General features: G+C 49.6%; 1 protein-coding gene across 1 annotated transcript in view; it reads right to left on the minus strand.

Moving 5' to 3' along the window:
* Positions 1-3,706: 3,706 nt before the first annotated feature.
* LOC139061080 (endothelin-converting enzyme 1-like) overlaps positions 3,707-27,095 on the minus strand; it is a 28,750-nt gene continuing 5,361 nt past the window's right edge. The window contains exons 2-5 of the mRNA XM_070540556.1: positions 23,170-23,350; positions 8,992-9,117; positions 6,317-7,984; positions 3,707-4,280 (exon numbers count right to left, since the gene is read on the minus strand). Of these exons, the coding sequence (XP_070396657.1) occupies positions 3,894-4,280; positions 6,317-7,810 (1,881 nt within the window). The 5' untranslated portion in view covers positions 7,811-7,984; positions 8,992-9,117; positions 23,170-23,350 and the 3' untranslated portion in view covers positions 3,707-3,893. The remainder of the gene's footprint in view (positions 4,281-6,316; positions 7,985-8,991; positions 9,118-23,169; positions 23,351-27,095) is intronic.

Genomic DNA, 27,095 nt, shown 5'->3' on the forward strand with positions numbered 1-27,095 from the left:
ACAACTACGTGAGGGACTTTCTGAACGATCGCAAAGCCACCCTCACGGTTGGCGACCTCGAGTCCGAAGAACGAGCCCAGGGAAGTGCAGGTACCCCCCAGGGCTCAGTTATATCTCCGCTCCTTTTCAACTTAGTCATGCTGGGTCTCCCCAGCAAACTACGCGAAATCGAAGGAATCCACCACGCTATATATGCAGACGATATAACGATATGGGCAGACCGCGGCAGTGATGGGCAAATTGAACACGCACTACAAACGGCCATTAACAAAGTGGAAGAGTACCTCCAAGGAACGGGCCTCAAATGCTCCCCGAGCAAGTCCGAACTACTCCTTTACCGGCCCACGCGCAGAGGCATGCCACCAAAGAGCTACACAGGACCCCGGGAGTACGAGGAAATCCGCCTGTACACCCAAGACGGAAACGCAATCCCCAAAGTGAACAAGATCAAAATCCTCGGAATGATCATTGAGGCCAACGGAGCTAACGGCGAAACCGTGAGGAAGATCGCAGGCAAAGTCATCAGCGCCACGAGACTCATAAAGAGAATAACCAATAGACACGCGGGCATGAAGGAAGACAACGTCATTCGGCTGATCCACTCATTCGTTGTCAGCCACATCGCCTATGTAGCCGCCTACCACAACTGGTACGTCGCGGAAAAGAACAAGATTAACACGCTCATAAGGAAAACGTACAAGATAGCCCTGGGCCTACCGGAATCGACGAGCACCGAGCTCCTGACTCAGCTGGGCATATACAACACCATAGAAGAAATAGCCGAAGCACAACGCATCTCGCAGCTCGAACGCCTGTCGACCACCACGACGGGAAGACACATTATGAACACGCTCGGCATAACGTACCACAACCAGCACGGCCAGAAAATGCAAATCCCCAACAAAATCAGAGAGACCATTACGGTGGCAACCATCCCAAGAAACGTGCACCCCGATTACAACCGAGGTAGACGAAAGGCAAGAGCCGAGGCTCTGCTCCGTTCATTCGGCAGGGACAGAAACGCGCGCTTTGTTGACGCAGCCGAATATGCGAACGGCCAAACATACGCCGCCGTAGTCATAGACGCAGAATCAAAAATCAGAACCACATGTAGTGTATACACCAAACACTCAGAAATAGCGGAGGAAGTAGCGATTGCGCTAGCCCTCACAGAACAGGAATGCGAAGTCGTACTAAGTGACTCACAAACGGCAGTAAAGAATTATGCCAAAGGTCGAATTTCCAAGGAAGCCATGTCCATTCTGGCCAAAGCGGGCAGATCCAAAACCGCGAGCTCGAGGATCATATGGTTCCCCGCGCACGTCACCACGGAAGGCGACGCGTTCCCGAACCTAAACGAGACGGCGCACCGGACGGCGCGAGACATGACCCGCCGCGCCGAACAGGGCAACGCCTCTCGTACGATAGCGAACGCTTCTCGAGCAGAACGGGACAGGCTCACAAGATACAACGACATCACCAGTGCATATTTGAACGCCAGAAGGATATACCCCCCGCCGAGTCCCAAATTGAACAGGAGGCAGGCCGTCGCCTGGCGACAACTCCAGACAAACACGTTCCCTAATCCATTCCGTCTCAAACGCATCTTCCCAGATAAGCATCAGGACGACACGTGCAAATTGTGCCAGGAAGGACCAGCAACACTCAAACACATGCTGTGGGAGTGCAATGTAGTTATAGGAGGGATGGCAGTTACTCCGGAGACCCTGTCGTCGAGGTGGGCCGCCGCTCTGCGCAGCTCAGACCTCGGAATCCAGACGTGGGCAGTCCAGCAAGCCCGTGAGGCGGCGTTGAGGCAGGGCCTTGACGTTCCTCCATGGGAGACCTGAGCCCGGGTCGTGTTAAACCTTGCCGGACGTACAAGAAAGTTGTATCCATCCATCCATTGACCCATGGGCGCTGGGGCTCGTTCCGTATGCACGGTCGCAAGGTACGTGGGCGTCCGAGGAGCACCCGCGGATGCTTGTGTGCGGCGTACGTGATTCGGCTTTCGCTTGAATACGCCGTGAGCATGCGCCTTTCGACATTTGCAAGACAGTGTGAGGGGACGTCCCCTGGCTCTGAGCGCGCGACCCTCGGATGGGTGGATGGATGATTGTGGCTCAACCCTTTGAATCGGGCGGCGGCGACGCGCGCCACCTAGCCTCGGAGGAAACGCACAAGGCGCACCCTCCTGGAGGTTTCGCGTTCCATTCTCCTTGAGAGCAAGCAGGACGACGCCGGAGTGAGACGAACACAAGTATACGTTCCTCCTTTGTGAGGGACGGCCACGGACGTTTTTTCAAAGTTACCTATAACCTTTTCGATGGATAGGCAGGAGCAAGAACTACAGGACACATAGGCGCACACACCGCGCAACTGGAAATTGATGATTCAACTGAAGGTTACCTCGCAAACGTGTTTTACCAACTCCCTGGTGCTTGAACATTCACTGCAAGGTTCCGGAGTTGGCTGCCTTGTAAAGCTTCGTCGCCACCAACATTTACCGACCCAATTTTGCGTTGATAAAAAAAGAAAAAAAAATGAAAGTGGGGTGTCATTTGGTCCGGTTTAAATTCTAGACCACCTGAAAGACCGCTTGTGTTGAGGACCTCCCAATGGCTTTCGGTGGCCGCAGTGTTCTGAAACGTTCGTTGAATATCCAAACGCGTTTAATTTCTTGCTTAAATTTGATCGAAAGCAAGAAGAATTTGTTGGATACCGAAAATTAGGTGTTCACATCAACATCGAAGCAAGACTCGCGCATCAAGCCGCCGCACAACGTCGAAACAGCTGAACTTTCTTGTGCCAACGGAATTTTCGCGAACGGATTCACATACAACTTATCATGTTTTAAATGAAGATGCTGAACCACGCGTACGCATCTCCAGAGCCTCCAGAGTGTAAAGGAAATTTCTAACGGAGCCTGTTGAGGGGCCCCATAGCATTGCTAGGAAATGTTGACAAAGGTTAATTGCACAGAAAGAGAGACATAATTGTACACCGAGACACTGAAAATATAAATCACTGTATAGCAGTCAGCAGTCGCTACTCGAAGTCAGCATTAAAGGAACGATGAAAGGCAATATTTGCTCGACCCGGATAAATATATTACAATAAAAGCGTGCTGCTCCGTGAGCCGAGTTATAAAGACAGAAAGGACTTTAAAATGTAGGAACTTATGGCCGTTACGCTACCTCAACATTCCCGCAACCCCGCTCCTTGTGACGTCATATGATTTATAGCGGTCTCTGCTCAGCGATAATTGTGAAAAAAAGGAAAAAAAACGATGACGTTGCCTCGAAATATAGGGAAGAACTCCATAATGTGCCTTGGGGAAACTTCTGAGGCCCATGCCTGAGGCAGAGTGCTCGAAAATATTGTGGAATTCGTGGCGCAGGCACGATTTTACCGGTGGCCCAGTTTAGGCGCGAAATGCAAGAATAGAAAAATTCGCTTCATCTTCGCTACTAATAACCAGACCCCGCGCGAAATCGGCGAGAATAAGACTTCGAACGAATTGTTGGTAAGCCTACGACCATTTGTTCTCTTTTTTTTTGCGTTCCTTTAACTATTGTGCGAATTGAAAGTTTAATGAGACAAGAAGATTTCGCGAATGCATATAGGGAAATCACTATTAGCACCTTTTCTTCAACAGGTCGATTGCGCTCGGAAATACGGGAGTAAAGCATATTTTACAAATAAACAACACATATGCATGGCGTTTATTTTCACACGTTCAATCAAACACATTCTAATATTCAACACATTAAAGCCCATTCACGCAAACACACAGAGAAATCCCACCAAATTGGTCTCATTAAACTGTCCGTATTCATTATTATACAAAGACTAAAAAAAAAAGAAAACCGGAAGTGGCAGCGGTCCCCGATTCACGAGAAGAAGGTGCACTTCCTTGCCGGATTCATGGCGGCGCCCTCCGGGCATCGGAAGGCGTTGGCGAAAGCCGCCATTTGAGAGACCGCCTTGTTGCAGCTGACGCGCAGAGCGGGGTACGCGTCGTGAAGTCCGCAAATGGTGACGCAGGCCGCCACGAAGAAGAGCTGGTCCTCGCTGAACGCGTGGAAAACCTTCAGCGAGCGGTCGTACTCGGTCGTGGCCGCCTCGTACGCCGCGTGCACAGCTTCCATGGCGACAATCTCCGGGAAGAAGTCGCCGTAGCCGTCCGACTGGGGCCCGAGGCACGACGCCTTCTTCGCCAACGCATCCTTGGTGCCGGCCGGCAGCCACGAGTCTGTGATTCTCCCGTTGGGGTCCACCTGAAGAAGAAGTATTTTAATGATTGGAAAATGTAGAGAGGTCGGCTGGATAATGGAGCATCTGGCCTGCTACTCTACGTAAGGGAAGGGGAAGAGGGGAAGAAAAAGGGTCACAATGGGGGATGATAATGGGAGGAACGAGGTGAATGACACATTACACAACTGGTATCACAGGCGTGAGTCCAGGCCCGTGTCACTTAGGAAACGTGAAAGTGCACGCATTGTCTCTGTCGTATGCCAACTCTGTGGCCACGCGCCTAGCAAGAGGTCCACCGACAGTGGTCCATCCTGAAATGTTACACGAAACAGGGGCGATTCACGAAACGGTATCTGCGGGGACCCGCAAGGTGGAGTCGCATTCGCACCCACATCTGCGACATTTGAGCGTGAATATGAGAAGCAATGTTCAGCTGCGAAACTTGCATTCCGAGAATCCCGTATGGTCATATGGCTGCATTATCTTCGCCGTGTCGAAATCCTCCATTGACGCTCCCACCGAACCAGAACTTACTTGATGTTCACGTCGACGGTGTGCCTTTGACGGTGTTTATATATATACTGGAACCCAGGTGTCCATAACGAGTTGTAACCTCCGTCGCCGACTGAGGAAGGTTCTCACGCCTCCTACTCCTACTACCGGCCAGTTCAGCCGACGGCTCTCTGGCTCTCGAGCTGTCGGCTGAACTGGCCAGCGCTGCATTACCCTTTGTAAATATACTTTGTATATAGTCTCCAGTCCTCAATCCTTCGGCCGCGTGACAATATCATAGCGTGTTTTCCTGGACACATATTGTAAAATTCTGCAGTGGCGGCGTTTTGAACCAACCTGAGAGGCCGCAGCAGCCCTGTGAGCCAACAAGAACTGACGAGATGGCGAATTTGACAATACGGGAGTTTTAGAATGCCGAGTGTGACACCCATAGTTTAGTTTAAGTGCAACAGCAGATGTGCGCGAAGAGCGGATGGCACAAAGGTAGATGAGACAACTTTTCCGTGCGCATCAGCTGTTGCGCTGAAATCATACTTTGGAAGGCATGTTGTTGTATATGCAACCGTCGGTCACGTTGTCCCCGCTTCGCGGAAATCCAGTTTACCTCGCCTTGCCTCGCCGTGGGGGTCATTGCCCCCTGCTCTTTCTTGGAATCGAGGTGGCTGCCCGATTGGGGCGCCACCACTGCCACTCCGCAAACCTGCTTTTGCTTTTTGCTAAGGCCAGTCGATTAGCGTTCGCAAACTGTCAAAACGTGTATATATTGCCTCTTCTGAAGCGAGCTCCCAACATTCTTGACATTCTTTAATTTCGCCATGTTGGCATTTTGAGCCAATCGGAGACGGCGTAACCCCTTTGCGAGCCAATCAGAGCACACACAATAACGACTTCGACAATATGGCGGGTATTTGATATTTGCCCTGAACAGCGCAGCCCGACTCGCCATCTTGTGAACCCTATGAGTCTACTTTTGCGCTGCAAATGTTATACCTACGGTTTGCAAATGACATTGTCTTATTGAGCAATGCTAGCAATGACCTTCTACAAATTATTCAGGACCTTAGCCTAGAAAGTGTAAGATAGGGAAGAAGATTATTATGCTGAACAAAAACGTAGTGTTCAATAGCTTGGGAAAAAAAGAATTCATAATTGGCAGTCAGCCTCTAGAATCTCTGCAAGAGTACGTTGATCTGGTCAATTGCTAACAGGGGACTCATATCACGAGAAGGAAATCTACAGAAGAATAAAATGGGTTGAAGAGCATACAGAAGACATTGTACCAAGTCATGACTGGCAGCTTACCACTATCCTTGAAAAGTATACAATCATTGCATTCCTCCGGTATAACATATGGGGAAGAAACTTGGAGGTTAACAGGTAAGCTTGAGAATAAGATAGGGACCGCGCAGTTAGCGATGGAAAGAAAAAATGTTAGGCGCAACGAAAGACAGGACGAGAACTGTATGCAACATGGTATATATATAGCCGATATTCTAGTTGACATTGAGATGGAAAAAACATTGAGCTGGATAGGCCATAAGCATACCTGAATTCCTACGCTGTCGAAACTTCTGACTAGCTGGAGCGCGTAGAAGAAGCCAAGCGCGCCGTAATCCATCGCCTTGGTGCCTTTCGCGTAGTACCAGGGACGCGACAGCGCCACGAGTGCCACGCGGACGGCGTTGAGGAAGTGGTCGTACCGGACGAATGGCACCAAGACGTTTAGAGGGTGCTCAGTGACTTCTGCGTGGTCGCCCCGAGTGGCGAGTTTGCGCCAGTTCCTGGCCGCGTTGATCCAGCTCTCGGTGAAGGTGCTCGCGTTCGAGAACCAGCCCGCGTGGAGCTTCGACAGCCCTTCCTCGGTCAGGAGGCCTTCGCTCGGCCAGAGGGTCACCGAGACGTTTCGGACTTTGTCGCCCAGAGCCTTTCCGGAGCCAGGGTCGGCCCAAGTCGCGTTCTCGAGCAGAGAGGCTACGGTCTGCGTGATCTTGTTCAGCGAGGCGTCTATGGTGTCTCGACTGTCCCGCGGAAAGTCGGCGGCGACGAGCAGCGAGACGACGATCCATCGGTACGCCGCTTCCACTTCGGTCGCGCAGAACGAACGTCGCTGTCTGCGGGCCAACGTCTGGCTGCCGAGCTTGTGCGTCAAGAAGTCCCGGTCGGCGATCGAGGAGAAGACCTGAATGAACGTCCAGGACAGATGCCACATCACGGAGGTGTCATTGTAGCGGATGAAAATGTTGTTCACCGCTTCCAAGAGGGTCTTGTCGGCGAAGGTGACGTTGTCCGATGGATGGAACGGGTGGCGACTCGACGCCTCCAGGGCCTTTCTCCAGCGATCCGCGCTCACGTTGACGGTGTGTGCTCCGATGTGCCGAATATGAACCTGGAGCGGTGCCGCGAGCCTTGCTTTGACCACGCGGCCCAACTCTTCGTTGATGTCTGCGTGTGTTCGCCCGATCTGGTCTACCTCGGCTTGCGGTCGCTGCGGCTGGTCCGGTGCAAACTCCTGGTAGAGGCCGTTCCAGATGGTGGCGTGTGCCGCCGAAGCCTCGACTTCTCGTTCGATGGAAGACCACACCCAGAAGAGACTGGCAGGTCTCAAGATAGCGTTGGCCGTACCGTCGCCGTCCTGCAACACGGTGACGTCGAACCACGGACCCACGCGCCAGTTGAGCGAAAGGTCCAGAACGACTTCCAGAGGGTCCACTCCGGCCGACGGCGCTTCGGGCCAAGGCACTCTGAGCTCGCGCATGAATTCCTTCAGCTGCTCGACGCCTTGGCGCGACTCGGCTTTCGAAACGTCGGCCATGCACTTCGTGAAGACGTCGAAGACTCGGCCGGCAGTGTTTAGGTACGGAATTGCTCTGCGCAGTTTGACCTCGAAGCCTTCCGCCCATTTCTTCAAGCCGTAGCCCAGCGCCCCTGTGGTCAGCCTTCCGCCCTGAGCACCGACCCACTTGGAGCATATGTAGCCGTCGAAATCGTGGCACGGGTCGACGCTCGTGTTCAGCCAGCGCTCGAGTATGTCCGCCTGCATTCCGCAGTCCTCAGTGCGGCAGAACAGGCTGTCCAGTTCGCTCGTCTCGCGCGCCGGTTTGGAGAAGAGCACGTAGGCGAATATGCACAAGACGGTAATGACGACGCCCGCAAAAGTCACGAGTGCGGCGCACCGGTAAGACTTTTCGATGGCGTACGAGGGCACGGATGACTCCTGCGGGAAAAGCGAGAAGAAAGTGTCATGCGCACTTGCGAATTTACGAAGCACGTTCGGGGCTGATGGGCAGATATGAATAGACGTGATAGCAGTTCCTCACTATGCATTAATTCTGCTCGAATGCTTAAAAGAGGAGACGGCGCAGATAGACACACTTCACATTCTAGCCTTTAATGGATATTATAATTAACGGGAAAAAATTAAAAAAGTAGGAAATGAGGTTTTCATAGTTTCGTTCATTGCTTTAAATGGACATCGAAACCTTGCAAAGAATACGAGCAAGCTTCAGAGTGCCCTGAATATTTTCACTACAATACTAGCTTTCCTACGAATCAGTTTCGGTTTCGTTTACCAGGACGTGCATACGTCATGACGTCGCGACGTAGGTGGTGGTCACGTGGAAGCGCAAGATTGTGATGTTTTGGCACTTGTGCCAGATTCCTGGGTCGTTTTTTACATATATGCTGTTACGTGGCGTCACGCAATGGTCGAGTAGCGCGCGCGTCCTGAAGTCCGGCCTTGGCTGCGTGTGGTGGCCCGCACGCTGTACACTGAGGTCATTTGTTGTTGTTGCCAGGGCGAAGGGCGACCATGCAAGGGCGAGCCGAGAGGGCTGGCGGCTTCCCACGCGCGTGTATAGTGTTGTAGGTCACGTGATATAAGTTTTGGAGACGCGGCGCAGTTGAAACGGCAGCACGGAAAGTTCGTTTTGGGACAAGCCCGCTGTCGGCGCCCTTCAATAGCGTTGCGGCAGCGAGTGCTCGAGGTCATCGAGTGCTCGTGGTCATCGAGTCAAATCTGTTCGTTGGGCGCGTGACGCGACGGTTGTTTAATTAGTACGCGAGCGTTTACTGCAATTTATACCACCTACAAAACTGCGAACCTTGTACATTGACTGTGTATAATTGCGTAATAATTTACTGTCGCTATCAGTGCTTCGCATTTCGAGAGAAACTAAAAGCTTTTTTTTTAATAGAAGCACCAAATAAGGTGCGCATACATACCGGTGTTGATGCTGGAAAAGCCCTGAAAATCCGGCCTCTGGCGATCTGAGGACGCAAACGAGGATTTCCGGTCCCCGCGCTACCTGGTAGATAACCTGGTCCCCTGACGCCAGGCTTGGCAGGCAACTGCAGCGTAAGGAGACGGCAGTCAGGGCAGGAATGTCTTGTGGTCGCTTTTGTAAGCGGGGAAATGCTGGTAAGTGAAGGAAGAGAACACGTACGTGTTGCCTATCCCGCAAGTTGCATGTTCATCAAACATATCTTTACAGCGGATAGCTGCAAGGCATTATGAGCTTTAAGATGACGGCTTGTCCAATAGCTATTGTTCGAATAAATTATTGGTTAGCTCCCACTAGACTGCAGGTATATGAATCAGGAAAATTTATTTAGACGGTTCCCCAGGAAAGAAAAAGCTTTTCCTGGTGCTGAATTTGTGCCCAGCAACCACGGCGATACTTCGCGATAGCAACGACACTGAGAAAACACGTTTTTTTTTGCTGCTCGCCAGCATTAAGCGCGTGCACGCGAAAGCGAGTATGCAAATGATGAATCCGCTCTCGTCGGGCGATGTTCTTTTTTCACGACGGCTCCCGGTACATGTACGATGCGCGTGGGCCTCACTACGGAACAGTGAAGAAAATTGCTTCGAATATTTCGGTAATATATATATATATATATATATATATATATATATATATATATATATATATATATATATATATATATATATATATATATATATATATATATAGTTATGGCTGAGGAAATCACGCTGGCCCAGGTAGTAAAATAAAGAAAATGAGTACGTACGTTGAATAAGCACAGTATACTGCATTGACGTTTCGACTGGTGGACCAGCCTTTTTAGACTTTGACAAAGGCTAGTCCACCGGTCGAAACGTCAGTGCAATATATTGTGCTTATTCAACGTATGTCGTACTCTTCTTCTTTATATATATATATATATATATATATATATATATATATATATATATATATATATATATATAATATCACTTTAGTGAGTATTGTCATCTGCTATATTCAAGCAGAAGCCAATATTCAATCGAAACCGTAATCATCCAGCGTCAATTGAATTGATCCGTCGTGAGCATAGAAACAGACGTATCACGAGAGAGCACGTAATTACGCTGCTTCGGTCTGACACAAACGACCAGCCCTGATGTTTGATCCAGTCATTACGAATGACCACGCTATACAGAGGCGCGTTTGAATCTGCATCACGTAAGACAGGTCTCGTTGCTCAATAACCGCTGTAGAAAAAAGGAGAGAGAGAGAGAGAGAGAGACATCGCAGAGAATGAATTATCGCGGCACGGCGTTCTCACTGTACGGAATATTTATGAACACGCGTCCACGCAAGCAAATTTTTAGAGGTGTTACTTTATTTTCAAATATGGCTGCAACGGAGCGCTTTCTGTAAAGGTCACTGCATCAGAAATGGCTATGCGCCAGAAATAGGTACCCCACTATTAGCAAACTATAGTTTTCGAATTTTTCTTATGCGGAAGCGTAAACAGCTCCTGTGGCAACAAGTATTTCGGGGAAAGAAAAAAGAAAAGAAAAGAAGAAAAGAAAAGGAAAAAACAACGCTGCGACTAATTTTCTAATCGAAGTCGCGGAGCTCACGTTTAGCTTTAAAAAGCGCCGAACAGAGCTGAGTGAAATTAGCAACCTAGAGCGATCGATAGAGAGACAAGGCGATGAAAAAAAAAAAACGCACATATGTATACAGCGCTGACTTTCAACTTTTTTTTCTCTCAAAGATACAGCGATGACAAAGGCTTTATTATCGCAAATTACGACACAGCGTAGAAAAAAAATACTCAATTTATTTTGGAGAGAGACGCACTAAAGAGCCATCGACATATTCAATCATGTATAGCCGTCCTATCTGAAAAAGCTTCTATAACATATCTCTCGTTAGCTTGTCCTGATATGCTTGTGGACAGACCTTTCACATCTCACAGATTACATAATCACCTCAGCTTTACACGCATCTACGGGAACGCGCATGCATTCAACTGGTCGGCGCTTCCTCGTGCCATTCGATTGTGGAACGCTCTTTCTGATTTCATCGTCTCCGAACCTAATCCCGATAAATTCCGCCAGCTCATCATTTCATATTCCACCGCGCAACATCAATAAAGTGCACGATGCTTTTTTCCTTTTTTATTCCAGTTATGTGCTCTCTTGTTTATCAGCTCATTTCGCTTATTATTCTTGTATTCTTTAGTATTGTTATTATTTGTACTAGTGTGGCAACATTATTTTTCATTGTTTATTAAAGAAACTGTATCATTTGTTTTTTTCTAATATGTACACTCCAGACCTTGTTATGTTGTACAATGCTTTTAATACTTGTATAAGATAGGCTTATAGTTTTTCACTGTCAATTAATAATGTATGTCTATTATGCTTTTATATGTTCTATATACTCTGTTAATCTTATTGTAACGCCCCCCTTACCCAATGCCTCATACGAGGCCTGTAAGGACAATGTTAAATAAAAATAAAAAAATAAAGACGTACATTCAAGAAAAATAATATGCGCCATCACACTCGTAGCAATGAAGCGCGATATTACCGCATATAGCTATAGTCCCGTCGACATAGTCCAGCAGCACAAGGCTATAGCCACTAAGCTACACCGCGCCGCGGACGAGTCGTCAACCTTCATGTGCCACGCAATCCCACGAACTGGGGTGCTATGCAGGATGCGTCGAGTTTGGCGAAACTCGGGATCTTCACGAGCTCTGGCGACACCCCAAGATGAAAGCACGAATGGTACCGAGACACAGTTTATCTTTCGACAAGCCTCCAGTTTCATTGGTTTATCTAGATTCACTCTGACTGGCTATCATTCCTTGGGCGTTGCCTTCTGGGCGGTCGACAAACTGGGGCTCACGTGATCGTACCGTCGGTGCATGGTCGTGCCTTCTTTCACTTGTTTGTCGTTCCACCGAGTGCATTACATGCAGAAGCAAGTTGTAAAACAAATGCATTTAGTACAATATTATTAGTTACGTTAACGTGGTTTAGAAGCATTTTGAAGCTTACGAGATGTGCACTGAATGCGTCTTAGACTAATTTGTAATTTAGTACGCTTCGCATTATACCACGAGGGAGCGCTGTAGTGGCGTCATCACATCCATTCACCGGGCAAGCATGGCGGCTAAGCATCAGAGAGGCCCAGTGTAAACAAACCCGTACAACGAGCTTGCAGTGCGCGACGTAGTGATCAGGCTCGACGAAGGCCACTATTTCTTGGATAGTTCTGTTCCTCCGTGGGCAATCTTCCCGTGCACCCGGTAAGACTGCCAATAGCTGAGGCGATTTTACAGATCGCAACGCACACCTACTGTTCACGGCGAAGTGCTGAAGAAACAACTTGTCCGGGGCTGCTTCTGCGAGTGCGCCGAGTTCCTCCACTCTGCGTGACTGCGAGCGTCACGAATATTACATAGTGTGGGCAAAAGGTAGACATCCTATATAGCTACGATGCGACGAGGTGGTACCGACGATGGATCTCGCTACCAACACAGTGAAGGAGACTTCGACAAACTGCAGATAAGTATATTTCTACTGTTTCATATTTAGCATAATAAGAGTGCACGGATTAAGTCACTTTGGTAGTAACGAACTGAATGTCCAGCAGTTTAAAGAAGGCAGTGAGAACCAATGAGTGTTCGTGCTTTTACGTGCAAGTGGGCCCGCGAAAATATGGAATAGATGAAGGTAACCTTCACCAACTTGGTGAGGCAACAGAAATTCATGAGTGACATTAAGCTAGAAAATTTATGGAAGAGTATCTTTATCCAAGTGAAATATCAATAGCAAGTACTGATATAAAGCAGGAAACTTATACAAAAATTTCATGGGTTGAACACCACATGGAAGGCATTACCGAATCGTGATCGCCACGTTACCGATATCCTTGAAAAAAGTCTAGAATCATTGCATTCCACCGGTTATGCAATATGGGACATAAACCTGGAGGTTAACAAAGAAACTTGAGATGTCAAGGACTGTGTAGAAAGCGAAGTAACAAAAATTGTTGCAGATAGCATTAAGGCAGGAAGACAGTGGCGTAGTAAACCGTGGCAACTGATATGCTAGTTGAGATTAAAAAAGAAAGGAATCGGCAGGCAGGCCATGCACGTATTCGATCACTTGTTGCCAATTCATATCAGGTGATAACATAAGCATTACAGAATGAATGTCAAGGAGAGAGAACTACAGCCAAGGATGGTAGAAAATTGTGTAATGGGACAAGAATATGATGTTTGTAGGCATAGGATGCAATCAGCTTGTATAAGACGGGATTGTAAGGTGAGGCATTTGTTTTGCAGCGAACAAAAATATGTTTGTGGTGCTGACAGTAGAGACTCGTGAAGGTGCAGGGCCACCTCAGCTGCTGGCACACTAATCAACATGACAATTGGCTCTGAAAAAGAAAACCCCAGTTTTGAAAAATAAAGCAATGTTGTCCCAACGCATTGTTTTACTAAGCATACTACACTAGAGGCTTCCATATTTAAGGGCACTTAGTACTAATAGTGCAACGAGCATTTTTCTTTGTAAATAATGGTTTGTACGTGGCTGATTCATTCCAATACACTTTTTTGCAGCAAAACATTCTGCTGCCGGAGCCACTCAACCGCCTGGTGGCAGTAGGCGAGCGCCAGACACGTGCTCTTGAGAGTGTGGCAAAGGTCCAGAGGGCTGCTCCGCAACAGTAGTATCGGTGCCCTCACTGCTCTCCTGTCGAGCCCACAGAAGGCACCTTATAAAGGAGCTTTCAGTTTAATATTTTGTTTATTATTCAAGAACATGAATAAAATTATTGCAGTAAACATTGTGTTGTGCATATTAGGAGACTTATAACATGCACTTTGTGTCCCTTCAAAATAGGCAAAAACGTAAGACAACCTGTGCCACTCTTGGACCATGTAAATAAAAAATACACTAATGCAGCATACACGTCATCATGCTGTTTGTTCTTTCTATGTGCAAGAATACAGTGCGTGTTCATTAGCCACAAGATGAACGGTGTGTGTAATTCACAATGAAGAAAGGAAACAGCAGGAGCTTAATAATGCTATCACCTATAGACTGTGCATATGACTGCAACACTCCCCGATTCAAATGTGCCATTACATGCATGTTCGATACCACATATTCTTTAACATTGTCTTATAATTGCATGTACCATATTTCACACATCTTAAGCCCTTGCATAGCACACTTCTGATGTATCCATTTCATAGGCCAAATAATTGCACACTTTGTCCTTTTGTGTTGTATAAAAAGCAGCATCCTTCACAGTCGGATAAAACTTCATAAGACAGGAGAGGCCCCACCCAGATGACCAAAGCGCAGCAGCCGATTGCCTACACGTCTAAAGAAATAGTCCCTCTCCAACGAGCAATATTAGTCTGTCTGGTGGCACGATATCAGTCTCGAGTGCGTGCCCATTGGTGCAGGCTTGTGTTCACCTGCCTTAAAGTGCAGATTCCGCAGCCTCCTAAAGTTGTATCCGACTATAGAAACACGTAATGCCTTGCACCAGTTGCATAGACTTCTGCAATTTGATAGCACACAATGATCAGGAGCAGAAATCTATAAAGGCATCCAAGCAAAGATGGCTGACCACACTTCCATTATGAGGGGCTGAAAAAGGTCTCGCCAAATATTCCAATGACGTCCTTGAAAAAGAGGTGGTGTTTGGCACTTCTTTAGAATCAAAAGCAGATTACACTGAATGTTGTGTAGCACGTCAAAACAAACTGAGCTTGGTTATTTGCACAGCATGTAATGGGAGGTCGAGCTTCACATAGGAAACAAACTGCTCTGTCCAGTACAATTTTGAGGCCGGTATGGTACCTATTATGGCACCTATTATGTCAACAGTGTCTATATACAAATTACACTTTTCACAGGCCATTGATTTCACCATTATTTTTGTGTGATGGTTCTTTCAATCAGCGCTTGTATTACATGAGCAGGTGGATTTGAAAGCAAAGCTTTGTTTGCAAACCTTCCGACTTCCATAAGTGTGTGGCAAGGCACTGGCATGTTGTCGAATAGCTCACACTTCCTCGGTCCTGCACCAAAGAAGCCCAATGCTCTATTTTAAGTTGGATCGCACAACAATTCAATGGCACACAAAGAAGTGTAACACACACAGCAAAGTATTCTGCTGTGTGTATTTCTCTTTGTGTCCCGTCAAATTGTTGTGCAATTAAACTTCAAGCTTCTATACCAATACACCGTCTTCAACCTCACCAATGCTCTAGTTATTAGGCCACAATGGTGCACATCTTTGAAATTTCCCAACACAAATTAGTTCTCCGAAAAATCACAAATGTTAAATTTTGCAGCACAGCTGTATGTATGAACGTGCCATATTCTTTACCACTAAACTCACAGGAATCAAAGAGGCAAGCATTAACCAGCCTTGCTGCTGCCGTTACCATTATCATCATGACACCAATGGAAAGACAGTGCCACGTTTCAGTAAAGGGAGTGCTGGAGGGAAAGGTGTGACAGCGAGGGCTTACAATAAAAATAACAGTTACGAGACATGTTCAATGCCAATATATGCTGCATGTCGCTCAGCCTACTTTGGCAATGCGGCAAGTGTTTACTCGTTTGGGCATATCACGTTTTGTGTAATCGTTGCTCTAAAGCTGTACAAATGGTCTATTTGCTCTGCAAGTTTTATTTTTATCATGGTAGGTTAAAGACCCACTTTTCATTGGCATCTGCACCACATTTCTCCCGATATGTAATAATGCCTTGGTGGTTCATGACATCTTCACGTACAGAGAGTTCTGCAGAGTATCGGATGTGCACTGTTCTAATGCTTAAGAATTAGAGCCCCATCATGAGACGAAAATATACAATTTATCCATCCAGAATAACGCCGCCCCCCCCCCCCCCCCCCAAAAAAAATAGAAGATGCACTGAACATCTGGCACATGCATCGACAGTGAGCAGAGCAAACAATCTGAAGTATTTTCTTCATGCAAGCCAACACACTAAGATTCTCAATGCATTTTTATTTCGCCACAAATGCATAGGCACAACCGGCTTGGCGCAACATCCACATCTCGCGCTGCAACAAATTGTGCAATGCCTCGCTGTTTCATAGTGCGGCCGATAGATTACGCATGACCAAAATTCAGCATTGTGCATACTTAGTAACTTCACCAATGAAGCACCCCAAGTTGTTTATGAGATTAGGATTCATAGGTTACTTCACACAATTAGTGATATCCATTTATCTATTTATACTTAACCCCTTTCCCAAGAAAGTGAGCCATATGGAAGGCACCCTGACAGATAAGTAGAACAATCGACAAAAAGTGATCAACCAGCGAAAAAGTCTGTTAATCACAGTAACGCTGACATTGAAAGCGCCTTAATTCCTACGTACGTTCCGTCTACACACCCGACTACGTTCGTAATGTTCCCACGAAGTGGGAAGCATTCTTTTATATATGCCCGCTCCGCCGCAGTATTCTGGAAAGCTAGCCACCGCTTAAGCACTGCCGCATCGATAAGCGCGTCAGACACATCTCTGACACAGTGGCTAACAGTAGTTTGGTGGCGTCCGATGTAACGCTCGGCGCCGACGCTTCCCTGAAAACTCCCAGTCCCGTAGAAACGGAGGGCACAGATGACTTGCTCTACGACGGTGAGCGAATGAAGCCCGCCACGCTGTCTCCGCAGACGAGAGTCTTCGCCTAGCTCGTCACACAGCCAGCACACTGATGTCTTCGACAGGCGAAAATGACGCTGAAACTCCCCGTCGGTCATTCAGGTGAACGGGTCCGGACGGTCATACTGACGCTTGCTGCCGCTGGATGCAATGAAACAGGCTGCTGCTGCCGCCGCCATGTTCCCGAGTTGAACTCGGAGGGGGTTTCGCGATGTACGAGTTTAGCACGAGTTCGCCTGTCAATCAAAACCAGAGGTCACGCCCCGCGCGAGGCATGTAACTATTGCGCGCGCACCCACTACAGTTGGGCCACGCCCAACTCATCTTCCGGCAACAGCGACGCGGTGTCGAGCTGGGAGGCATCAACAATCTTGACCGCCGACATAAAACACGCACAACGCACTGTCATCGGTGATGTACTGAGCACCACTATCGAAAACAAAGCGTTGACTGTCGCTGGCATACATCTTCTCGGGCTGAGATGGCCGCACAACACGGTTTCATTGCCTGCATTGTGGCGGCGTAGCGCACAGTAAATAATTATCGGCACGTCACTGTAGGTGCTTGCAAGGCGTCGAGGCGTCGAGGGGGACGACGATGCTGAGGAGTGCTTATTGCAGCAGTCGTTTCAGATGGCTGCTCTGTTATCGGTGATGAAACGGAGCCACAACGTCGTAAACACGATCAGCGTCCGAGAATCGCTCGCTCTTCTAGGCCCAGTGCAATGGCATTTCTTCATCACAAGCACTGCGCACTCAACAGTTCCAACACCTCTCTCCGTTCGAAATCTGATTTCATAACTGCACACAAGAGCCCTCACCTGCCAAAATGCGAGTGCTGCGGTGTCGTTACGATATCCATCTGCGATCGCTGCTGGCTCCAGCAGAGGTAATCCGCAAGCACCTTCGACTGCACAACACACTCATATACTGCGTACTTGCGCTCAGAGGCGCCTTCACTGGGCAAGCGATGACAAGCGATGAATTCTGTCGCTGGGGAAGCACGCACGTTTCGCAATGTATCGCAGAGGCTTCGCGCACAAAGATAAACTGGTACATTTTCACTGAACTGCGTCACTACGCACTATAATATACCATACCTGACCATACCGCCATTTTACAGCGACAGCTGTTGTGTCGTTTTTAGTTGGTAAAGCGGGGGCCTTAATAGCCTAGTGAAGCGCCTGCGATGAACAGCCGTACCGCGGCGCTGCGTTTCTATTCCCCTAATAGAGAAAGAGTGGCCATGACCCTCCATGGATCATGACCGACTTTATTGAGAATAGCACTGCAGCGCCCCTAGGCGACTTATCACCGTATGAACGCCCTCGTGCGTGCGACCCGCTTCAATGTACCGCTTCTAAGCTTTCGCCTCCCTGTCGCCACTCACGGCAAGAAGTGCAATATTTAATAATTTGCACGATCTCCGTTTGTCATCACAAATTTCGAGCGTTGAAAACAAAAACGGATACCTAACGACATAAAAATGTGCGTTATTTTATTTGTCGTACTTTAACGTATTCGTTTGAGTGAAAGTGTAGGTGCAAGAATGCGCCGCATGTACCCCGTTCGCATTCGATGGAGGATAGATAGATAGCGCCCGAAAGATGAGGCACGCCCTTGACGCGCCCGGGAGAGGCGTGGCAAACGGCTCACGGCAAGTGTGCTGACAGACAGCGGGGCAGTCACGGTATCGCTAAGTTGCGATAATCCGTTGATAACAATACGCGGCGCTGGCGCGTTTCGTTGTGCAGCCTTCTGCGCTTGAAACGTGGAAGCAGCGTGCCGCGCAGGGTGCGCTCATGTTGTCATACGTGACTTTTTGTCTACACATCTTTTTGCCTGCACCTTCGGCCCGTTCCGCGCTATCTCCGTTCACTGACTGCCGTCGAGCAAACTCGGGCAAAACTCGGGTGAACGAGAAACTCGGCGCATCCTGCATAGCACCCCTGGTCGCATATAATTTGGCATCCGCGCCACTTATGGGTCTCGGAACTCACCTTTGGGGCAGATAAAACAACTCGTTCCCAGCACGCTACGCCAACACAGAATGTGATACCTAGGAACGTCCGGGGGAAATGAACGGACTCTTTCAAGCTAAAGGTAAAAAAGTTACAGCAGCAAAACTCCCTAACGTGGGACTTGTCAGACAGTGCGCAAGCATGTTCGTCCAGTAACTTAATCTTATATATATATATATATTGTAAGGAAGAGAACGAACGTGCGCACAGAGTCAGCAGCATCGGCAGCAGAGGCTCGAGCTCGGGAACTGCTCGGTGCAGCCTAGAACCGATGGTCGCTACGAACCCCAGTAAATCTCCTTTAGAAGTGGTGGAGCCGTGCTGGGTAACGTTCCATTCAACCATCCTGGAACTTCGTTCTCGGACGCTACCCTCCGCCATGCGGGACGCCGACCAGCGGACCCTTCCATCGCCACCCGTCCCTTGCGCTGGCACCGTTCGCCAGCGGGAGCCTCCCATCTTCAGCGGAACCGACGGAACACGATCTCTACCACCGACGATGCTCGGTTTTTGAGCGCAATTGTCTACCCTGCACGTCCTCCTTGAATTACACCACGACCTCTTACATCCAGACAGTGGTACGAGCACGAAAGCTCTACTAAGTCTGGACGTCCATAAGGCTTTTGATAACGTGATCCACGCGGCCGTGCTCGAGAGTTTAGCCTACTTACAACCTGGAGAACGAACCCACAACTATATGAGGTCGTTTCTCACGGACAGGATGGTCAAGATCACGGTCGGGGACCTGCGCTTGCCTGTAATCCGGCTCGGGGACAGAGGCACGCCGCAAGGCGCAGTCTTGTCACCGTTCCTATTCAACTTAGCAATGCGCACCCTGCCTCCGAAACTGAATGAAGTTCCGGGACTCAGACACAAGCTATACGCCGACGGCATCACGCTATGGACGTGTGAAGGGTCGGACGGCACAGTTGAAACGCTCGAACATGCCACCGACATCGTCGTGCAACACGTGAACGCAGCGAGACTAGAGTGCTCCCAGCACAAGTCGGAACTCCTGATGCGGCCACCAAACCGAAGCAAGCAAAAGTCACACCCACTTCCCATCACGAGAAGCGTAAACCGGCAGCCAGTCACCCATGTCGAGCACATGCGAGTACTGGGCATGATACTATACTGAGCAACATGATACATATACATGATATGATATGACATGACATGATATGATACTATACATGATACTGAGCAGAACTGGTGGAACGGCATAACCATTGACCGACTCCAGATGACGGTGAACCAGACCACGTGACTGCTACAGAAAGTGAGCGCGCGTAAGCAAGGCATGAAGGAGAAGGACCTGCTTCAACTAGTCCAGACCTTTGTCGTCTGCTGTCTCACCTATGCACTACCATACCTACAGTTACAGAAGACAGAACGAGCTCGCCTCGACTGCATTGTCGACACGCATACAAGGTAGCCCTCGGCTTACCAAGACGCACATCCACCGAGAGACTTCTTTAACTGGGAGCTCACAACACCATCGCTGAACTCATTGAAGCACACCGCACGTGAAAGGACTCGGGACGAGCGCTGGCTGGACGCAGCGCTCGTCCTGTGTCCTTTCTCTCCGTCGTCGTTTGGCCGCTCTGTTACCATTATGAATGTATACCAACTCGCCCAACTTTTCACTTTAACACCGCACATCACGGGTTCACCGTCTTTAAGGTAGCAAGACCGGCTGCTGGATCCTTGCTCGAATGGGCCTCAGAGTGTTCTCACTGGGCAGTGACCTAGCCACCATCCCACCACACATAAGGGGCATGCTCGTCATCAAACAGCTGCCCAAAAACACAGTCGCGGCCACCAGGACGGCAGGAGAAGAGCGAGGGCCCAGGCCTACACAAGACTTACGGGATCAACTCCACCGTGGCGTACGTCGACGCAGCCCAGTACTCTGATCGACCCCACACCTACGCCATTTGCGCCGTTCCAAGCACCGAACTCAAGGCACAGACGGCTTCGAACTCTGTACGCGCTGCCACCCCCACAGAAGCAGAAGAAGCCGCCATTGCGTTGGCCTTGGCCTGAACAAACGCCTATATAGGTATGAGGGACTCCAAAACTGCCATAACGAACTTTGTCGAGTAATAGTGGCACAGACAACACTAAAGCTCTTACAATCACTATACAACAGAGAAGAACCACGCTCAATAGAGCTGATGGTTCCCGGCTCACGCGGGGAATTCAGGGAACGAAGCGGCCCACCAACATGCTCGAGCATTCGTCAGCCGAGCGGAGGGCCTGCCGGAACCGGGGACCTCAAACGAAGTCCTGCGTTCATATTACGACATAACCCAATATCACCGTCTTACACGGCACACTGGGCCCGCACCACACTAGACAAGCGCCATGGGATCACCTGGGGCAGGTTACAGACACTCATACCCGAGTCCTTACGTATACTCGCACATTTACCCGGACAGAGTAAGTCCGTACTATGACCTCCTCACAGACATATCCTCTGGGACTGTGAAGAGGCCCCCCTCCCTCCTATCTCCTGGCACTCCTGGACTATCCCTCACCTTCATCGTGAGAGGAAGTGCTGCTTAGCTCCAGCCCGGACGTGCAACTCCGAGCCGTGGAGCGAGTCGAAGAGGTCGCCGTCACGCATCGCCACGCATCTCTCTCTCTCTCTCGTTGGGTAGACATAGAAATGCTTACGCATTTAAAAATCCAAGGAAGCCTAAGCACTTCTTAAGAGTTGTGAATGCGAAAGCAAAAATTGGAGGACGCTAAAGCTTCGCCTTCAAAAGTGGAACGCGATAGCGTTATCGCACCCCGTTCGCACCGCCCACTCATTCGCTCAGCATGCTCTTGAGTCACAGAAAGACATAGTTTTCATATACAACACTTCTAAGTCCACAGCACAACTTTGGGGCATCCTCGCACCGGTCCCCAGACGGCCTTAATGCGTTAAAACGAGACGAAGGGGAGAAGCGGGCGAGTGGCGCGCCATCTGTCGCGGCAGCGCCGTACAGTGTGAGGAGGGGGTCTTCTGTGTTTGCTACAATATGGCTCTGCGTGTGCGCCAAGCGCAGAAGAAATGTAGCGGAAACGTACTTCGCTACTCGTTTAACTGCGACTTCAGTAATTTACATGTTCATAATTACCGATATACACTGCAGTATAACTTTCTACGGCGCGGTTCTAAGGCAACACCGCATTCACTAGAGGCGCTTCTGTCCCGCTTTGAACCATCGAACTCATGGCTGAGTGGTAGCGTCTCCGGCTCACACTCCAGAGATCCTGGTTCGATTCCCACCCAGCCCATCTTGCAAGTTGTTTTTATTTATGAATTGCCTTCCGGGATTTCTCGCTCACGGCCAACGCCACCGACACCGGTTTTTCTGCGATACGAGCTCCTTAACGCTGTCGCGTTAATAATGTCCCATTGAACGTCACTGAGCGGTCCTTCGAGTACAACCCCTCGTGGGCAAGCGAGTGCGTTGATACGCTTGGCGCGTTTCGATTGGCCCTTGCCGAGGCCAACACCTCCAAGGTGCACTTAGAACGCAGGCGATAGCTTTCGCAGACAAGGAACACGCGGATAACACAGGCTTCCAAGAGAGAGAGAGAGAGCGAGGGTGTCGCGGTGATGCCCTCTCCCCTAACTCAACACCAGGCGTGCTATCGCGGCAGCAGCTGTTCCTTTTCGCAGCCAATGGGAACTCAGTCGAGGCGCGCTCCTAATGTGACGTCGCAGCCAATGTGACTTGAGGTGCCGTTTCGCAGCTACAGACTACAGACGCCTGCTTTTTCACTCAATGGGCCATTTGACGCTTTCGCATAAAAAATTGGAAGTGGCTTAGCTCGGCTATGCCAGGATATACGTAGCGAACGCTAAGGCGTAGCATGGTTAGCCTTGGTTAATCTTGATTGCAAGTCCAGGTTAGTCTGGTTGTCTAGCTATGTTGTGGCGTTTATTAGTCGTTCGGCGCGCTCTTCGTCTGTTTCATGGGCGATTCGTTTCCTCTTCATCTCGTTCCGATGTCGATTCCTGCCTCCTGCTTATCAGAATTGTCGCCGTCCATACTGCCGCCTGAACTGCGGTTGCGGCGCACGCGAGCTCTCCTTTTGAATCCTCCATGTTATCAGGCATGCGACGCAGCTGGCGAAGCGAGCGGAGGCGAGCGCAACGACGAGGAACGCGTGTGACGTCATACCTAACGGCGGCGCGCCGGAAAGGCGCGGCGCTGCGCAGCGGCGGAACACCTGTGGCTCGGTGCTACTAGTGGCGCATGCGCAGTAGTGACTAGGGAGCGAGCGAGAGAGAGAACTATCCGTGGCGAGGCGCGCTTTATGACGTCATTTGCTTCTTCGGAGCACCGCCACGTCGAAATTGCATGTTCGCGGCCAGTAAAGCTTTCGCTTTAAAAAAGAATCGTCACAGCTTACTCGCGTTCCTCCTGGGAGCGGCAAAGCGGTTGTTCGTCCTCGCCAAGGCGCAAGCAGCGTTCTCCTGCCTTGCAGATCCTGCTGGGCAGGTGTCTCTCGCCGTGAAGGGCGACCCGAGGACGAGACCTGCCGCGTGCTCGTGGTCGCCGGCGGCGCAGCGGCAAGGGAGAGAGTGCCCGTGCTGCGAGAGCGACCGGAACCGTTACAACGCGGAACACAGTCAGAAATGAAATTATTAAGACTGTAAGGAACAGTCTAAAGAAAGGGGACACCAAAGATATGTACAGTTAGGCTATGGAACAGATTACACTGCGAGTGTAGAACGAGCAAGTGGCAAGCAGAGGCTTTGCTTCCCGTGTTGAACTTAGTTCATGTAGTTTCTTACTGTATCAGCTAGAGGGAAATCTGGCGCCACTGTCTAGGGGAGTTTACAAACGGTCGCTGTGCCGTCGTAGGAATGGCGGTATATACGGGTGCGCTAGGCTTGTGTTGGCTGGTGTTGTACGAGGCTTCCAATAAAACGTAGAAATGGCGGCAAAGATAATGCACTCTTACAATAAAATTTTCGTAAAAGGTTTTCGTTCACCCGCATTACATCTTTCAGTGAAGCTTTCTCGCCTGCAGTGCATAATCGAGCGAAGAAAAGCATGAACAGTCGACAAACTGCTCCAAAGCGAGTGCGAATCTCGTCTGTTCTCCAACTTCAGGGGCCCGCTGACACACTTCACGTTTTATATAATTTTACATGCAATCACAAGTTCTCATAACTAAACAAAACATGTTTTGTGTAATGATAAAGTTAAAACGGCTTTTACTTGCCGTTTCAGTAGGAAATGAATCATTGTGACAGACGGAACGGTGCTCTCTATAGGCGCGTCTTCGAAGTGTCCTGGCTCTCCTAAGACGATGCCAATCCAAATTCACCATCTATACCGGCACTCCCATGCATACAACAGCGCAGCAGCACCAGATTTTCCTCTACGTAAAACAGTGAGAAACTCTATCACTTGGCTTTCCCATGTTAGGCTTAGCTTCCCATGTACGAACAAGCCGACGTCTTCACCCAGCGCTGATGGTCCGCGAAGATGACGGAGGAAGGACGGTCGAAGAAGGTGACTGGTCTGCCGTCAGCCCAGTGGACCTTGACGGAATGTCACGTGATGGTGACGCCGTTTTAGAAGTCGGTGCCGGCGAGGCATTGCTAGCCTCGTTTCCGAGCACCACCTTCGGCAACGGCTCCGCAGACAGTTTAGGGAGGACAGCCTTTCCCTCTCCGGCTAGAGGAGCGAAACAGTGCTTTGGTGAGTGCTAAAAAATACACGGAGCATTGACACGTGGGCTGTGTTTTCCCTTTTTAAAAGTGGCAATTTAAGGCCAAGGGCGATCGAAGCAATGACAGCGATAGCAAAGTATTAAAATAATACTGTGCTCAGTAACGTTTGTGGTTTTATGGGTAGTGTAAATTGCAGTAAACATTCGCTTACGAAAAAGCACGCCTGGTCCCACGCGCCCCGAGACACACATGAACGGAGTTCACTAGATGACCTCGATCACAACGCTCACGTGATGAGGAGGGCCGACAACGTAGAGAGAGAAAACACTTTATTTTAGGAGAGAGAGAGAGAGGAATATAGGAAGGCAGGGATGTTAACCAGTCAAGAGTGTGGTTGGCTACCGTACTCCGGGAGAACAGAGAGGCGGAATAGGGAGAAGGGAGAGAGAAGGTGCAGAGACGTGTACGGATAGTACTTGAGTTAAAGCCGCTCGCGCGAACCAGACGTTCTGAGAGAGCACAAAAGTGCCTTCACTGCCTTCTGAGCCGATGATCAGTGGATACTTCATTGTAGAAAAGGAAGGCAAGTTGTGGGGGCCCTCAGTCCAGGACCTCGCTTGCAGCGTTCTGCAGCGCGTCGCGGATGAAGACCGCAAAGTGCTGTTGGTCTTGGTGCGAAGTGGCTGTGGTCAGCCACTCGGCAGTGGGTTTAGAGGTGACGGATGTGAGGGGGGCAATAAGGTGTAGTGTGGGGAAGCAGTGCCATAAAATGTGGGGAGTATTAAGGTATAGACTCCACAGTGGCGGCTCATTCGAGGGCTTTCTTAGCGGAGGCCATTTATACGACGCATATGGGCGGGGGTCGGGAAGCTGCTTGTTTATGCCTGGCGGATGAGCACGCCTTGTCGGTGCGTCAAATCGCGATGTGGCTTGGGAAATAATCGGCGTGCGTCTCGATATGGCTTGAGGGGTGGCGGGATTGATAATGACTCGTCTGGGTCTGGCCGGAGAGTGTCAGGAGCCTGGTTTATTGTTTCGAAGGCAAGCTGATTAGCTCGTTCATTCACCGGCATTCCCGCGTGACCTGGGACCCAGACGATCTCTACCGAACGATGAAGATGTTGCTGTAAGTGTTTCTTGATATTTGTGGGTACATCGTTATGCAGAAGCTTCCTGCATGCGTAGATGGAGCCCGTGAATGCGATAGGTGTGCGTGTGGGTGAGTGTGGAAGACGCTGGATAGCTGCTGCGATTGCATGTAGCTCGGCTGTGGTAAGGTATTGTGGGCACGAGCTCTGTGTGTACAGTGTGGAGGTGGTGATGGGCTGCGGAAATGGCCGATCACTTCTGTACACTGTCGTCTACATAGTAGTATGTGCTTCAGGGGTTACGTGTGGTCTACCAAGTGTAGTATGCTACCCATTCTTGCCTACGGGCTTTGCTATTTTCCAGGTTCATATGACGTGGAAGAGATGCTGGATACCTAGTAAGGATCTAGCTTCTGGAGCGAGTGGTAGTGTATCTGCAGAGGGTGTGGCAGGCGGCTGCTGTCGTACGCTACGCAAGATGTTGCGACCTTGTCCTGTTTGCTGTAGGCGCAGCTCCTGACCGCGGCAGTGAATGGCGATGAGTTCGGTCACAGTGTTGTGGCATCCTATGTCCATCAGGAGCTCTGTGTTAGCGCAGAGAGGGAGTCTCAGCGCCAACTTGGTCGCTTTGCGGATGAGTGCGTCGAGACGGGTGACGTCTTGGCTGCGTAGGTTGGAAGGGGATCGACAGCAGGGAGGTTCTCGTGCTTCTCCCAAAGCGAACGTTCAATGCCGCTGCTCCCTTTACCATTTCACTGTGAGGCGCCTCCGAAACTCAGTAGCACTAAGGGGGCTTGAGCATAACTCGTGACGTCAGCTCCAACAAAGAGCGCGCGGGAATACCGCGCACGTCAAGGCATTAGCATTCTCAGCACGAAGGCTATAGAGGGAAAGAAAGAAAGCCAGGAGGGAGCGCTGCCCAGCGCCCGACACGCGACCATGTAACGGTATGCTTTCTAGGGTCTTCCACCGCCGAAAAATCACGTACGCGTGCGAAAGCAACTTGCAGCTCCCGCACTCGGTCGTTCTGCAAGACGCACAAGGCCGCATGCTAACACGGCGGCGAAAATTACGGGAACTTTATGCAGGTCAAGTATCACGCTTCCGCCCGTTGGTCAGGCGCTTCGCAGTACTGATTTGTCCGAAGCGCATGCGCTAAAGGAGCAGTGCGTTCAAGCTGGCGTGAACGAGCCGGGCCGCTCCTATGTATACGCCTTTCTTCAGTGAACCTATTTATTATTCACCTGTGCGTTGCAAGTCTCACAATAAAATGTGTAAATGCGTGTACCATTCAAACGTATTTAGTGCAAGTGCAGAACTCGGAGCGTTAGAACCCATTCGAATTGGTTTCCTATAGAAAAACAAAACAAGAAAAAGAACATGCATTTTGTAAACACACTACAATTCTGTGAATGCAATTATTGCTTCATCGCCCAGTTAAAAAAAACAGTTGAGTCTAGTTGGATTTTTCAATGAGACCCAACTGGTTCCAATTGGACGCCATCAGAGGCCCAAGTTCTAATTGGGCATCATGAGAAGACCAGTTGGTTACAGTTGGACATCAC

The sequence above is a fragment of the Dermacentor albipictus genome, chromosome 6, assembly GCF_038994185.2.
Source record: "Dermacentor albipictus isolate Rhodes 1998 colony chromosome 6, USDA_Dalb.pri_finalv2, whole genome shotgun sequence".
In the NCBI taxonomy this organism is placed as follows: Eukaryota; Metazoa; Arthropoda; class Arachnida; order Ixodida; family Ixodidae; genus Dermacentor; species Dermacentor albipictus.